Genomic DNA, 15,108 nt, shown 5'->3' with positions numbered 1-15,108 from the left:
TGCTGCAACTCAGTTTATTAATTATGCATAGACACTTTACCCCGACGTACAGCTGAAGTCGGAAGCTTACATAGACCGTAGCCAGATAGTGAAATACTCCTGACATTTAACCCTAGTAAAAATTCCCTGTCTTAGGTCAGTTAAGATCACCACTTTATTTTAAGAATGTGAAATGCCATAATAATAGTAGAGAGAATTATTTATTTCAGCTATTATTTCTTTCATCACATTCCCAGTGGGTCAGAAGTTTACATACACTCAATTAGTATTTGGTAGCATTGCCTTTAAATTGTTTAACTTGGGTGAAACGTTACGGGTAGCCTTCCAGAAGCTTCCCACAATACGATGGGTGAATTTTGGCCCGTTCCTCCTGACAGAGCTGGTGTGACTGAGGTTTGTAAGGCCTCCTTGCTCGCACACTCTTTTTCAGTTCTGCCCACCAACTTTCTATGGGATTGAGGACAGGGCTTTGTGATGGCAACTCCAATACCTTGACTTTCCCGTCCTGAAGTCATTTTGCCACAACTTTAGAAGTATGCTTGGGGTCATTGTCCATTTGGAAGACCCATTTACGACCACGCTTTAATTTCCTGACTGATGTCTTGAGATGTTGCTTCATTATATCCACATAATTTCCCTACCTCGTGATGCCATCTATTTTGTGAACTGCACCAGTCCCTCCTGAAACAATGCACCACCACAGCATGATGCTGCCACCCCCGTGCTTCACGGTTGGGGATGTGTTTTTCGGCTTGCAAGCGCCCCCCCCCCCCCCCCCCCCCTTTTCCTCCAAACATATCGATGGTCAATATGGCCAAACAGTTCTATTTTTGTTTCATCAGACCAGAGGACATTTCTCTAAAAAGTACGAGCTTTGTCCCCATGTGGTGCAGTTGCAAACCGTAGTTCGGCTTTGTTATGGCCGTTTTGGAGCAGTGGCTTCTTCCTTGCCGGGCGGCCTTTCAGGTTGTGTCGATATAGGACTTGTTTTACTGTGGATATAGATACTTTTGTACCTGTTTCCTGCAGCATCTTCACAAGGTCCTTTGCTGTTGTTCTGGGATTGATTTGCACTTTTCGCACCAAAGTACGTTCATATCTAGGAGATAACGCGTCTCCTTCCTGAGCGGTATGACGGCTGCGTGGTCCCATGGTGTTTATACTTGTGTCATGACGTTGGCCTGTGGGTAAGGTTTATGAGCCCCCATAAATACCTTTCTCCCTTTCCTCTCTTGACTCTACTGAAGGACTCTTGAAAAGCCTTTGTTAAACATAGAGAGGAGAACCATATTTCGGTAATCCAACCAGTTGAAAATATACGTTGGTATTTAATAACCTCTTAGAACTACCCCTCCCGGCTACGGGGGAGATGTCATAAGCAACCACTGAATAGCATAGCGCAACAGTCAAAAAATATAAAAATCCTTGGCGTTGTACAAAGGGTACACACCAGTGGCGATTGTATTTGTTTCATGGCTCACCTTATTTCTATTACATCATATTGAATGACTGTCATTCATATTCCATTCACCCAGCTCAATGTAACATCAATTGGATTAGGCTACTGATACTCAGATATGCAATAAACCCATCATGAGGTTGCAATAGGTAAGCAGCTTGGTTTGAAGAAATCAACTGTGGGAGAAATTATTAGGAAATGGAAGACATACAAGACCACTGATAATCTCCCTCGATCTGGGGCTCCACGCAAGATCTCACCCCGTGGGGTCACAAGAACAGTGAGCAAAAATCCCAGAACCACACGGGGAACCTAGTGAATGACCTGCAGAGAGCTGGGACCAAAGTAACAATGCCTACCATCAGTAACACACCATGCCGCTAGGGACTCAAATCCTGCAGTGCCAGACTTGTCCCCCTGCTTAAGCCAGTACATGCCCAGGCCCGTCTGAAGTTTGCTAGAGAGCATTTGGATGATCGAGAAGAAGATTGGGAGAATGTCATATGGTCAGATGAAACCAAAATATAACTTTTTGGTAAAAACTCGTCGTGTTTGGAGGAAAAAGAATGCTGAGTTGCATCCAAAGAACACCATACCTACTGTGAAGCATGGGGGTGGAAACATCATGCTTTGGGGCTGTTTTTCTGCAAAGGGACCAGGACGACTGATCCGTGTAAAGGAAAGAATGAATGGGGCCATGTATCGTGAGATTTTGAGTGAAAACCTCCTTCCATCAGCAAGGGCATTGAAGATAAAACGTGACTGGGTCTTTCAGCATGACAATGATCCCAAACACACCGCCCGGGCAACGAAGGAAGAAGCATTTCAAGGTCCTGGAGTGGCCTAGCCAGTCTCCAGATCTCAACCCCATAGAAAATCTTTGGAGGGAGTTGAAAGTCCATGTTGCCCAGCAACAGCCCCAAAACATCACTGCTCTAGAGGAGATCTGCATGAAGGAATGGGCCAAAATACCAGCAACAGTGTGGGAAAACCTTGTGAAGACTTACAGAAAACATTTGACCTCTGTCATTGCCAACAAAGGGTATATAACAAAGTATTGAGATAAACTTTTGTTATTGACCAAATACTTATTTTCCACCATAATGTGCAAATAAATTCATTTAAAAAATCCTACAATGTGATTTTCTGGATTTTTTTTTCTAATTTTGTCTGTCATAGTTGAAGTGTACCTATGATGAAAATGACAGGCCTCTCTCATCTTTTTAAGTGGGAGAACTTGCACAATTGGTGGCTGACTAAATACTTTTTTGCCCCACTGTATGTCATGAGACATAAGGAACTGAAACATGCCTTTGCCATGAGATGAGGGCGATTCATCCGACAAAAACGTATGACCGTCAAAGAAATGTCCCGATCCGTCTATATTCCGACAGATATAGTGCGAGAGAGCAATGCACCTTGAGGAAACATGCAGTGCGAGGAAAGCCATTTTCCCTCCAAGCGGCGTGAGAACACAGAGAAACGGGCTACGTCTTTGTACTGCACCGAGTATGGCGAAAGATCAAAGTGTACAATCTATGGAAGCAGATCACAGGAACATGTTTTGCAATGTGATAGAAGGGAGCAAGTAGCCTAGCAACACTTCAAAGCAGCTACTGTGTGGAGGGGCATTACCCATAGCGTAGTCAGAGCATAGCATTAGAACACAAGATAAAATATGTACAGAGAGGGACCACTGGATGGTCAGCTTTTAGTCCATTGTATGAAGGTTGTTGAATATTCCTGTTTGATTTGTACTTTCCCTTCTCCAAAAACACTACTGTATCTGAAAGATATCTATGAAACACAGAGAGCAGGTGTATTAGTAAGAGATATGTATTCTTTAGATTTAGCCTACTGTGGAGGTAGCCTAGATATTTCATAATTCACCACATTGGATTTTCCCGCCTTAAAATGAGACCAATGGATTGTGATCTTACCTTTGTTATGAACAGAGTAGAAACAATTAACTTCCAACAGATTGCAATGCAGAGATGGAAATATACAGAAACCTGTTATCAGAAAGGTACATACACTAGTGAGCAAGGTAGTGACGATTTCAGCAGACCGTCCAGTGTGGTTAAATTGTGCGCCAAAGTGCAACGGCTTGTGACCATTTTGTTTTTGTACAGTCTCTGTAGCGGATTTGAATATAGAGGATAGGCAGATCTCATTGGCCTTCTCATTATTAGGTTTGCTTACTAAACAGACAAACACTAGCACTGTGGTACACAAGGTCCTGGTATTCCAATGAGGTGCTCCAGTGGCCTGGAATTCAAATGCAGGCACACAATTCAAACCAGGCAATCTGAGGAATTCAACTGTATTTTTTTCCCTGTCCTCCATTGCTACAGTCTGCTACAGGAAACGAAGGACTGCCCACTAGGTCACAGATTTCACCAATTTAAACAGCAATCATTGACTAACTACAACTCTGGTACACTACATCAATATTTCTAATGTACTGTGGCTCAATGCAACCGGTCAATAATAATGAATTGTTCCATCCCCCCCATTATCTCAAATGTCATTATGAGCTGAAATACAGCCAATACTGGATAAGAAAACAAAACCCCAAAACCAGCTACTCAAGGGCTTTGCCTAAATAGTGTGCGAGTGTAGGCATCGTTCATTTTGTGCTTTTCTTCCCTTTTTCCCTTGAAATACGTAGCTTCTGTATTAATAATGTGATGAATACGTAACTGTAATCGCCATGTGTGTAAACAGTTAAGCCAGAGCTCGGCCTCCACTTTCAATACAAGAATAACATGTGACATCACTTAAGTTCCACAGGGTTAGCGGCATGAAGAGAGGCCAAAGAAAGTTGCTTTTGTGCTTATGGACTGGGAGTTTGAAGCATTTCACCTATTTTTAGCACATTTTATATGGGCAAACTAGAAGGTTCCTGCTTGCAAAAGCATAAGACAAAGTTCTTCGCAGTCCATTTTATTTCTCAATCAAGCCTGTTTCGCATGCTTCTGTTCTGACTGGGTGACCAAAATAGGGCAAATGTCACAGACCAGAAACGACAAACAAGCAGGATGAAAGCAGTCACATCAAAAATGTCTTCTCATCTGAGTCAGTCTTGCCATCAGCCCTTCAGTCCTGCTGGCTCGGTTCAAAAAGCATCCTGACTAGAGAGAGAAACAAGCTATGTCTGTCTCTCTAGACCTCCTGTCTTCACCTTCAACTCACTGCCTTTTCACTTAGATATTACTAGCCCCTGTTTGACTACTATGCTAATCCCATGCTAAACTCAGCACACAAGGACACTGTCTGAGCTCTGAGGTAGGCCTGACATTTGAGCTGTGTGATTCACTGGCAGCTAGAGGTCTTGATGACTGTGTGTGACTGTTCATGGCCTTAGCCTTTTTGCACCTGCCTAAAGAATTACAAGGAGCTGACAAGTCTGACCCATTGTCCCTTCTTGGATGGCTGCTGCGTCTTAGACACTAGCGCCGGCTGTACAGCCGATTAGAGACTCATTTTCAGCCAGGTAATTTTTTCCACTTAAATTAACCAGGCTACTTTTCTATAGAGCTCGCCAGCTTGTAGTCCTAAAAAACACAGATGAGTTACCTCTGATTCATTCAGCCAGTCCTATGGACGAAAGGAAAATGGGGAAAGAATAGAATTATGGGATAAAGTCTGAGGTTAACACAGACTTAGGATATCTTATATATGTTTTGTTCTATGAGACAATCAGTCAACATGACATCAGTAGGCTACCACCTAACCCAAACTTGGACTAAAATAAGCCTAATGTTACTCCTTAGCCCAAGAACCTTACATGTTCTGTTTATAGGGTGAATTGGCTCTGGAAGCTAAAACAGTGAAATAATCCATCAAAACGTCAAACGATTCTCAATTGCATTTCGTGAACTAACACTTGCATTTGACTCCTCCCCCCCTTACGAGCCCCGACTTTGCTGACAGCTAGTTTGAGAACATTTATTACTTACTATGACTGATATGTGGTTGTCCCACCTCGATATCTTAAGATGCACCAACTGTAAGTTGCTCTGGAAAAGATCATCTGCTAAATGACTAAAATGTAAATGCAAAATTGCAGTACAGTTCTAGAAACAGAAATCCCTCTACTTTCATATCACACCAAAATAATGTAATAAATGCTAAAACACACACTGTGCACTGTTTTAACAGTTGCAGCAGACAGTACTTTTCACTGACAACACGATTGTGGCATCTGTCTTCCGTTTACACAGATTTTAGGAGACGCAAAAAGTGAATTACCACAGGTAGTCCACTCTGTCCTCTGTTTTCCATAAACAAGCGCTGTTACATTGGAAATATGGCTGTGTGGGAAGCCTAATAAGGTGTGTATCAATTAAACTTTTATTTTTTTATTATTATCATTATTATTATTATTATTCCTCTCCACCAGTCAGAACCAGGTGTTAATGATTACACATCTTTGAAACCTAGGCTAATACCAAGAGGGAATGCCATCTCCAATAAGACTAATGCTGTCAGTTGCGTAAGGGGGACCACTACCAGCTGAATATTTAAATGAGTGACAAGTTAAAATTCCGAAACAAAAGTGCAAAGACGTGCCTAGTTAAAAATGTGAAAAAGTTCTGGACATCTTTCAAGGAGAACTTGTGGGGACGGTGGTCAGTCCACATTTTTCAAATACTTGTTCCCTCATATCAGCGTCAATGTCTATTTTTATTTCTAGCCAGCTTGCCTTTAATGCTTACAAATACGGTCTTGCAAAATTTGGATCTGCACGTGCATAGTGGGATAACAGAGTTCACAGTTAATGCTATGGAATTACTAGATTATGAGGCTTCCATTGTGAAGTCAAGAAAACAGCACAGTGCTTAGGAAATAACAAGCATATCTATGACAGATGCACAAATCAAATTTTATCGGTCACATACACATATTTAGCAGATGTTATTGCGGGTGTAGCGAAATACTTGTGTTCCTATCTAACAATACACACAAATCTAACAGTAAAATAATGGAATGAAGAAATGTATACAGTACCAGTCAAAAGTTTAAGAACACCCACTCATTAAAGAGTTTCTTTATTTTTACTATTTTCTAAATTGTAGAATAGTGAAGACATCAGAACTATGAAATAACACATATGGAATCATGTAGTAGCCAAAATAAGTGTTAAACAAATCAAAATATATTTTACATTGGAGATTCTACAAAGTAGCCATCCTTTGCCTTGACAGCTTTGCACACTCTTGGCATTCTCTCAACCAGCTTCACCTGGAATGCATTCCCAACAGTCTTGAAGGAGTTCCCACATATGCTGAGCACTTGTTGGCAGCTTTTCCTTCACTCCGCGGTCCAACTCATCCCAAACCATCTCAATTGGGTTGAGGTTGGGTGATTGTGGAGGCCACGTCATCTGATGCAGCCCTCCATCACTTTCCTTCTTGATAAAATAGCCCTTCCACAGCCTGGAGATTGTGGGTCATTGTCCTGTTTAAAAACAAATGATAGTCCCATGCTGTGGTAACCACGCTGGTTAAGTGTGCCTTGATTTCTAAATAACTCCAACAGTGCCACCAGCAAAGCACACCTCCTCAATGCTTCACGGTGAGAACTACACATGCAGAGATCATCCCTTCACCTACTCTACATTTCACAAAAACAGCAGTTGGAATCAAAAATATCAAATTTGGACTCAGACCAAAGGACAGATTTCCACTGGTCTAATGTCCATTGCTATCGTGTTTATTGGCTCAAGCAAGTCTCTTCTTATTGGTGTCCTTTAGTAGTGGTTTCTATGCAGCAATTCGACCATGAAGGCCTGATTCACAGTCTCCTCTGAACAGTTGATGTTGAGATGTGTCTGTTACTTGAACTCTGTGAAGCATTTATTTGGGATGCAATTTCCGAGGCTGGTAACTCGAATGAACTTCTCCTCTGCAGCAGAGGCAACTCTGGGTCTTCCTTACCTGTGGCGATCCTTATGAGAGCCAATTTCATAGTAGCGCATGATGGTTATTGCAACTGCACTTGTAGAAACTTTCAAAGTTCATGAAATGTTGCTGATTGACTGACCTTCATATCCTAAAGTAATGATGGACTGTCATTTCTCTTTGCTTATTTGAGCTGTTCTTGCCATAATATGGACTTGGTCTTTAACCAAATAGGGGGGATCCACAAATTAACTAAAGGCACACCTGTTATTTGAAATGCATTCCAAGTGACTACCTCATGAAGATGGTTGAGAAAATGCCAAGAGTGTGCAAAGCTGTCATCAAGGCAAAGGGTGGCTACTTTGAAGAATCTGAAATATAAAATATATATATTTGTTTAACACTTTTTGGCTTACAACATGATTCCATATTTCATAGTTTTGATGTCTTCACTATTATTCTACAATTTAAATCAATCTTTAAAAAATAAAACAAAAACCCTTGAATGAGTAGGTGTGTCAACTTGACTGGTACTGTATATATAGTGCATTCGGAAAGTCTTCAGACCCCTTGACTTTTCCCAAATGTTGTTACGTTACAGCCTTATTCTGAAATGTATTAAATAGTTTCCCCCCCTCAATATACACACACACACACAATACCCCATAATGACAAAGCAAAAACAGTTTTTCAAATGTATCTAGTTGGATGGGGAGCATTGCTGCACAGCTATTTTCAGGTCTCTCCAGAGATGTTTGATCGGCTTCAAGTCCGGGCTCTGGCTGGGCCACTCAAGGACCTTCAGAGACTTGTCCCGAAGACATTCCTGCATTGTCTTGGCTGTGTGCTTAGGGTCGTGCCTGTTGGAAGGTGAACCTTCAACCCAGTCTGAGGTGCTCAGCCCTCTGGAGTAGATTTTCATCAAGGATCTCTGTACCTTGCTCCGTTCATTTTTTCCCTAGATCCTGACTAGTCTCCCAGTCTGTCGGAGTTACCATTGGGTGCTTGGTCACCTCCCTGACCAAGGCCCTTCTCCCTCGATTGCTCAGTTTTGGCCGGGTGGGCAGCTCTTGGAAGAGGCTTAGTGGTTCCAAACTTCTTCCATTAAAGAATGATGGAGGCCACTGTTCTTCGGGACCTTCAATGCTGCAGGCAGTTTTTTGGTACCCTTCCCCAGATCTGTAACTAGACCCAATACCATCTCGGAGCTCTACGGATCATTCCTTCAACCACATGGCTTGGCTTTGTTTTGACATGCACTGACAACTGTGGGACCTTATATAGACAGGTGTGTGCCTTTCCAAATTATGTGCAATCAATTGAATTTACCACAGGCGGACTAAAATCAAGTTGTAAAAACATCAAGGATGATCAATGGAAACAGGATGCACCCAATTTCAAGTCTCATAGCAAAAAGTCTGAATACTTATTTAAAGGAGAAAGGGGGATACCTCGACAGCTGTACAACAATGCAGTAAACTGAAATGTATCTCCGCAAGGGAACTGTTGGTTAACTGCCTTGCTCAGGAGCAGGATGACAGATTTGTACCTTGTCAGGTCAGGGATTCTATAAATAAGGTATCTGTTTTTTTTATTTGTAATAAATTTGTAAACATTTCAAAAACCCTGTTTTGTGCTTTGTAATTATGGGTTAGTGTGTAGACTGAGTAATGTATTTTATTTAATCAATTTCAGAATAAGGATGTAATGTAACAAAACGTGGAAAAAGTAAAGGGGTCTGAATACTTCCCGAATTCACTGTATGTAATGGGATCAAGACATTATGAACAGTATGTGGACAGAATATGGTGGCTTGGTTGACGGATAACGTAAACAGAGACATTGACACACCAGTAGGTGTAGTGTGACATGGTTATAAAATGGTTTTGTTTTTTAACTCTACAAGGCTCATTGTTTCCTGAAGAGCTATGGAGATGAGAGCGACAGGCATGATGCCATATTCATTTATTATTATGTTGTACTAATTTAGTACATGCACAGATGACTAGAATGGTACGCTCCACTATGAAACATAATGAAATGTGTAGACCTACTAGCACACGGTTAACGAGACAGCAATGACAACACGTGACAGACGTAATTGTTTCCTCAATGTCAGATACATCAGCATGTGGCAGTGTCACTATCGCCTCGCCCACTATTTTAAGTGGTCTATCGATTTTCTGGGCCATCGTTGTGCGTATCTCTTGCTGTGAACAAACCGCAGGGCGCCAGGGCCAATTGCCTGATGGTTGAAATGTACTGGAAATGACTACCCTTGCAATAAACAATAGCATGTGAAAATTTAACCGATATAGTCCACTGAACTTGGTTATTGCCAACTGTCCCATGCAGCCAATTCAAGCGGCTACAGATAAGGAGTCCTGATTATTTAAGTCACTTCTAGGAGAGGCCTAAAGTGTACAGTTGAAACAGTGTCTATTAATCAAAACATTTCCATTCAAGCTCAATATGCCTAATGACACACATTTAAGGTTTGTTTGGAATTGGTTCAGGGCAATAGCATTAGCGTAGGTTTATGTTTTGTATGCTGTTTAAATACAAATTGAGCAAATTCGTAGCCTATTTCACTGTCTGGGAAACAATATAGCCGGTTTACATTGTCGTTTGGTAAATACAGGAAACGTAAACTCTGATGCGCTCTGAAGTCTGAATATGTTCATGACATAAGTGGCTGGGTTACTATCAAATCCTGTTATGTAAAGTAGCTGGAGATTATCTCCCAATGATAGAGCTTTACCGGGATGTAGTCAGGATACGTAACACTGTAGCCGCATGGCAACAGTAACGCAGAAACAAAGAATGTAACAATTTAGCGAAGGGGTGGTAGTGGGAAATTATAGAACACTGACAGTAGCAGAGGTTTCACAAATTACAACATTTTCAGATTAGCATCACTGAAGGCTAATAAAATAATTATACTGACCTGTTGCGTTCTTTCCGCCGGATTCATCATCACAGCTTGACGAAAACTGTTATCCACATAAGACGCCATTGTTTTGAAGACGCGTTAAAAACAATTAAATTGCTTATCTTGTTGACAATTTAATGTTCGCGGTCTGGGTATGCACAGACCAAGCCACAATCTTTGTTCCCACTTTGTTATCCACTAAGAAAACTCTAGTGTGCTAAGAATTGATAATTAGTCCCCCCCGCCAGGCCACAATGTGAGCCTCGGGGTTTATTATGTCCCCAAACCGATACCAGAAGGCTGCCACCGGTCCAAACAAACTTGCTATCAAGGCGCGGATCGAAGAATCCAGATTCCAACACAGTAGATCTGTTGCTGCACAATTTGTATTATGGTAAAACGGTTCCTTTATCTAAACCGACACTAAAAGCCAATCCACTGATCTTCAGCATTTTTGCGTTTGCCACAATATCATGTATCCGCCTTCAAAGAAAAAAGTGGAAATCTATCCTGACAGTAACCGGTTGTCCATTTGTTTTACATAATAAACCTATACATGTAGAAGGGCAACCTTTAAAAAAAACATTATGATAGGTTTAAAAGTGACGATGAGGCCACAGCTTTCTGCTGTATGCCGCCATGGTGACTGACACAAGGGAAAGCTCATGGGCGAGTCCATTTACAAAAATAGAGCCGGGGGACAATGCATTGTGGCCTACAAAGCTATCCTTTGTCGCCATCCAATGACAGAACCTGGAATAAAACTACTAAATACTTATGCACACTTGGGAACAATGAATTGTTATGGACCTTAACGATGTGAAAATATCTGATTTTTTTCCCTATTTATTGACAACTTGAAACTCTATTTGACTGGAATTTAATTCTGCTTTGATATATGGAGGAAAATATCAAGTGTAGAAGTAGGAAATGGGGAAAAAGTTATATTCAATTCCATTTAATGATATTATATTTCCTTATTCTAACCACGTGTTATATTTGTATGCTTCAGTGCTGTTCAAGCTCTTCTATTCAAGAAAAATCTGTGGCCAATGGTACATTTACATTTTGTAAAATTGAAGAAGTTCAAAACAACTGGGAAATCTCAGTTTTCCAACTTCAGTGTGTTTAATGTCGCGATCATGTGCTAGTCGGAACTAGGAAACTCGGAAATGTATGAATTGCTAACTGGTTGAACACAACAGGTGTATAACTACAATACTACAGGAGGCTGCTGAGGTTTGGGAGGCTCATAATAATGTCCGGAACGGAGCTAATGGTACGGCATCTAACACCTGGAAACCATGTGTATGATGTATTTGATACCATTGCACTCATTCCGCCCTAGCCATTACCACGAGTCTGTCCTCCTCAATACAGGTGCCACCAACCTCCTGTGAACTACAACCAGTTAGCAAGTCGTACATTTCCGTGTTTCCTATATCTTAATAGCACTTGAAAGCACAAACTTACTAGCACTAGCACTAAAAAAAGAAGACAGGTCAAGACTCGAACCATCTGCCTCCTGTGTCTGCATCTGGGTCTTGCCCTGTGTCGTTAGAGTGGGCTTACTTGCAAAATCTTGTTATAACAAATAAGACAAATTTTCCGTTCATGGAACCAACTCACGCCCAGTTCAAACATTTTCTGGAACATGCTTATTACTGACATTGTCTCGAAAAAAGCTTAGTTAATGCCTTACAAATATTGTATACCCAACAAATGTAAGGATGTGCACACAGATTCTACATAAGATAAATCCATGTAATTCCATGTTGTCCAAATTTGTTGATATTGATGATATCTGCATTTTCTGTGAAAATGGGGGTGAAAATCTGACTCAGTTGTTCTATGAACGTAAATCCGTGAGATATTTTTGGAAAAACCTTGCAGAATACTTACTTACTTTTTTTAACATAACTCATGTTTTTGACATGAATGATATATGTTACTATTGCAATGATAAGACAATTGAAATGATTGTGAACATTTTTATTCTTGTTGCCAAATACTTTACAGAAAAAAAATCCAGATTTCTACACTAAAATTACAAATATTTTTGATTGAATTTAATCCTCTTGTAAAGACATTGTCCATAGTGAATCATTATAATGCCATTTTTTGAATACGATTGCACTAGAATTGTCATTTTATATCTATATCTATATATCTATATCTATATCTATATCTATATCTATATATATATATATATATATATATATATATATATATATATATATATATATATATATATATATGTATGTGTATGTGTGTTTTATGTTATTTACTGTATACACTACAGTTCAAAAGTTTGGGGTCACTTAGAAATGTCTTGATTTTTGAAAGAAGAGCTATTTTTTTGTCTATTAAAATAACATCAAATTGATCAGAAATACAGTGTAGACATTTGTTAATGTTGTCAATGACTATTGTAACTGGAAACGGCAGATTCTTTTAGGGAATATTTACATAGGAGTACAAAGGCCCATTATCAGCAACCATCACTCCTGTGGTCCAATGGCACGTTGTGTTAGCTAATCCAGGTTTATCATTTTAAAATGCTAATTGGTCATTAGAAAACCCTTTTGCAATTATGTTAGCACAGCTGAAAACTGTTGCTCTGATTACAGAAACAATAAAACTGGCCTTCTTTAGACAAGTTGAGTATCTGGAGCATCAGCATTTGTGGGTTCGATTACAGGCTCAAAATGGCCAGAAACAAAGAACTTTCTTCTGAAACACATCATCTATTCTTGTTCTGAGAAATGAAGGCTATTCCATGCGAGAAATTGCAAAGAAGAAGATCTCTTACAACTTCCTTCACAGAACAGCGCAAACTGGCTCTAACCAGAATAGAAAGAGGAGTGGGAGGCCCCAGCGCACAACTGAGCAAGAAGACAAGTACATTAGAGTGTCTAGTTTGAGAAACAGACGCTTCACAAGTCCTCAACTGGCAGCTTCATTAAAGTACCCGCAAAACACCAGTCTCAACGTCAACAGTGAAGAGGCGACTCAGGGATACTCGCTTTCTAGTCAGAGTTTTAAAGAAAAATCCATATCTCAGACTGGCCAATGAAAAGATTAAGATGGGCAAAAGAACACAGACACTGGACAGAAGAAGATTGGAAAAAAGTTTTATGGACAGACTAATCTAAGTCTGAGGTGTTCGGATCACAAAGAAGAACATTCGTGAGGCGCAGATTTTAAAAAAAAAGATGCTGAAGAAGTGCTTGACGCCATCTGTCAAGCATGCTGGAGGCAATGTGATGGTCTGGGGGTAATTTGATGGTGGTAAAGGGGGAGATTTCAATAGGGTAAAAGGGTTCTTGAAGAAGGAAGGCTATCACTCCATTTTGCAACACCATGCCATACTCTGTGGACAGTGCTTATTTGGAGCCAATTTCCTCCTAAAACAGGACAATGACCCAAAGCACAGCTCCAAACTATATAACTATTTAGGGAAGAAGCAGTCAGCTGGCATTCTGTCCATAATGGAGTGGCCAGCACGGTCACCGGAACTCAACCCTGATTTTTCCCATTCCTCCTTGCAAAACAGCTCGAGCTCAGTGAGGTTGGATGGAGAGCATTTGTGAACAGCAGTTTTCAGTTCTTTCCACAGATTCTCGATTGGATTCAGGTCTGGACTTTGACTTGGCCATTCTAACACCTGGATATGTTTATTTTTGAACCATTCCATTGTAGATTTTGCTTTATGTTTTGGATCATTGTCTTGTTGGAAGACAAATCTCCGTCCCAGTCTCAGGTCTTTTGCAGACTCCATCAGGTTTTCTTCCAGAATGGTCCTGTATTTGGCTCCATCCATCTTCCCATCAATTTTAACCATCTTTCCTGTCCCTGCGGAAGAAAAGCAGGCCCAAACCATGATGCTGCCACGACCATGTTTGACAGTGGGGATGGTGTGTTCAGCTGTGTTGCTTTTACGCCAAACATAACGTTTTGCATTGTTGCCAAAAAGTTCAATTTTGGTTTCATCTGACCAGAGCACCTTCTTCCACATGTTTGGTGTGTCTCCCAGGTGGCTTGTGGCAAACTTTAAACAACACTTTTTATGGATATCTTTAAGAAATGGCTTTCTTCTTGCCACTCTTCCATAAAGGCCAGATTTGTGCAATATACGACTGATTGTTGTCCTATGGACAGAGTCTCCCACCTCAGCTGTAGATATCTGCAGTTCATCCAGAGTGATCATAGGCCTCTTGGCTGCATCTCTGATCAGTCTTCTCCTTGTATGAGCTGAAAGTTTAGAGGGACGGCCAGGTCTTGGTAGATTTGCAGTGGTATGATACTCCTTCCATTTCAATATTATCGCTTGCACAGTGCTCCATGGGATGTTTAAAGCTTGGGAAATCGTTTTGTATCCAAATCCGGCTTTAAACTTCTTCACAACAGTATCTCGGACCTGCCTGGTGTGTTCCTTGTTCTTCATGATGCTCTCTGCGCTTTTGACGGACCTCTAAAACTATCACAGTGCAGGTGCATTTATACGGAGACTTGATTACACACAGGTGGATTGTATTTATCATCATTAGTAATTTAGGTCAACATTGGATCATTCAGAGATCCTCACTGAACTTCTGGAGAGAGTTTGCTGCACTGAAAGTAAAGGGGCTGAATAATTTTGCACGCCCAATTTTTCAGTTTTTGATTTGTTAAAAAAGTTTGAAATATCCAATAAATGTCGTTCCACTTCATGATTGTGTCCCACTTGTTGTTGGTTCTTCACAAAAAAATACAGTTTTATATCTTTATGTTTGAAGCCTGAAATGTGGCAAAAGGTCGCAAAGTTCAAG

At 40.6% G+C, this 15,108-nt stretch overlaps 1 protein-coding gene across 14 annotated transcripts in view; it reads right to left on the bottom strand.

The window, feature by feature from the left end:
* LOC110488939 (Rap guanine nucleotide exchange factor (GEF) 2) overlaps positions 1-10,994 on the bottom strand; it is a 152,963-nt gene extending 141,969 nt beyond the window's left edge. For 6 of the 14 annotated variants that reach the window (XM_036943060.1, XM_036943061.1, XM_036943066.1 and 3 more), the window contains exon 1: positions 10,313-10,991. In XM_036943060.1, the coding sequence (XP_036798955.1) occupies positions 10,313-10,381 (69 nt within the window). In that variant the 5' untranslated portion in view covers positions 10,382-10,991. Of the gene's footprint in view, positions 1-10,312 lie in introns of all 14 variants that reach the window. The other 8 variants (XM_036943070.1, XM_036943065.1, XM_036943068.1 and 5 more) reach the window with 4 other exon arrangements.
* Positions 10,995-15,108: the final 4,114 nt, after the last annotated feature.

This window comes from Oncorhynchus mykiss, chromosome 14, assembly GCF_013265735.2.
Source record: "Oncorhynchus mykiss isolate Arlee chromosome 14, USDA_OmykA_1.1, whole genome shotgun sequence".
NCBI lineage: Eukaryota > Metazoa > Chordata > Actinopteri > Salmoniformes > Salmonidae > Oncorhynchus > Oncorhynchus mykiss.
Note: the sequence above shows the minus strand (reverse complement) of the source record. Positions and strands in the feature narration are given on the sequence as shown.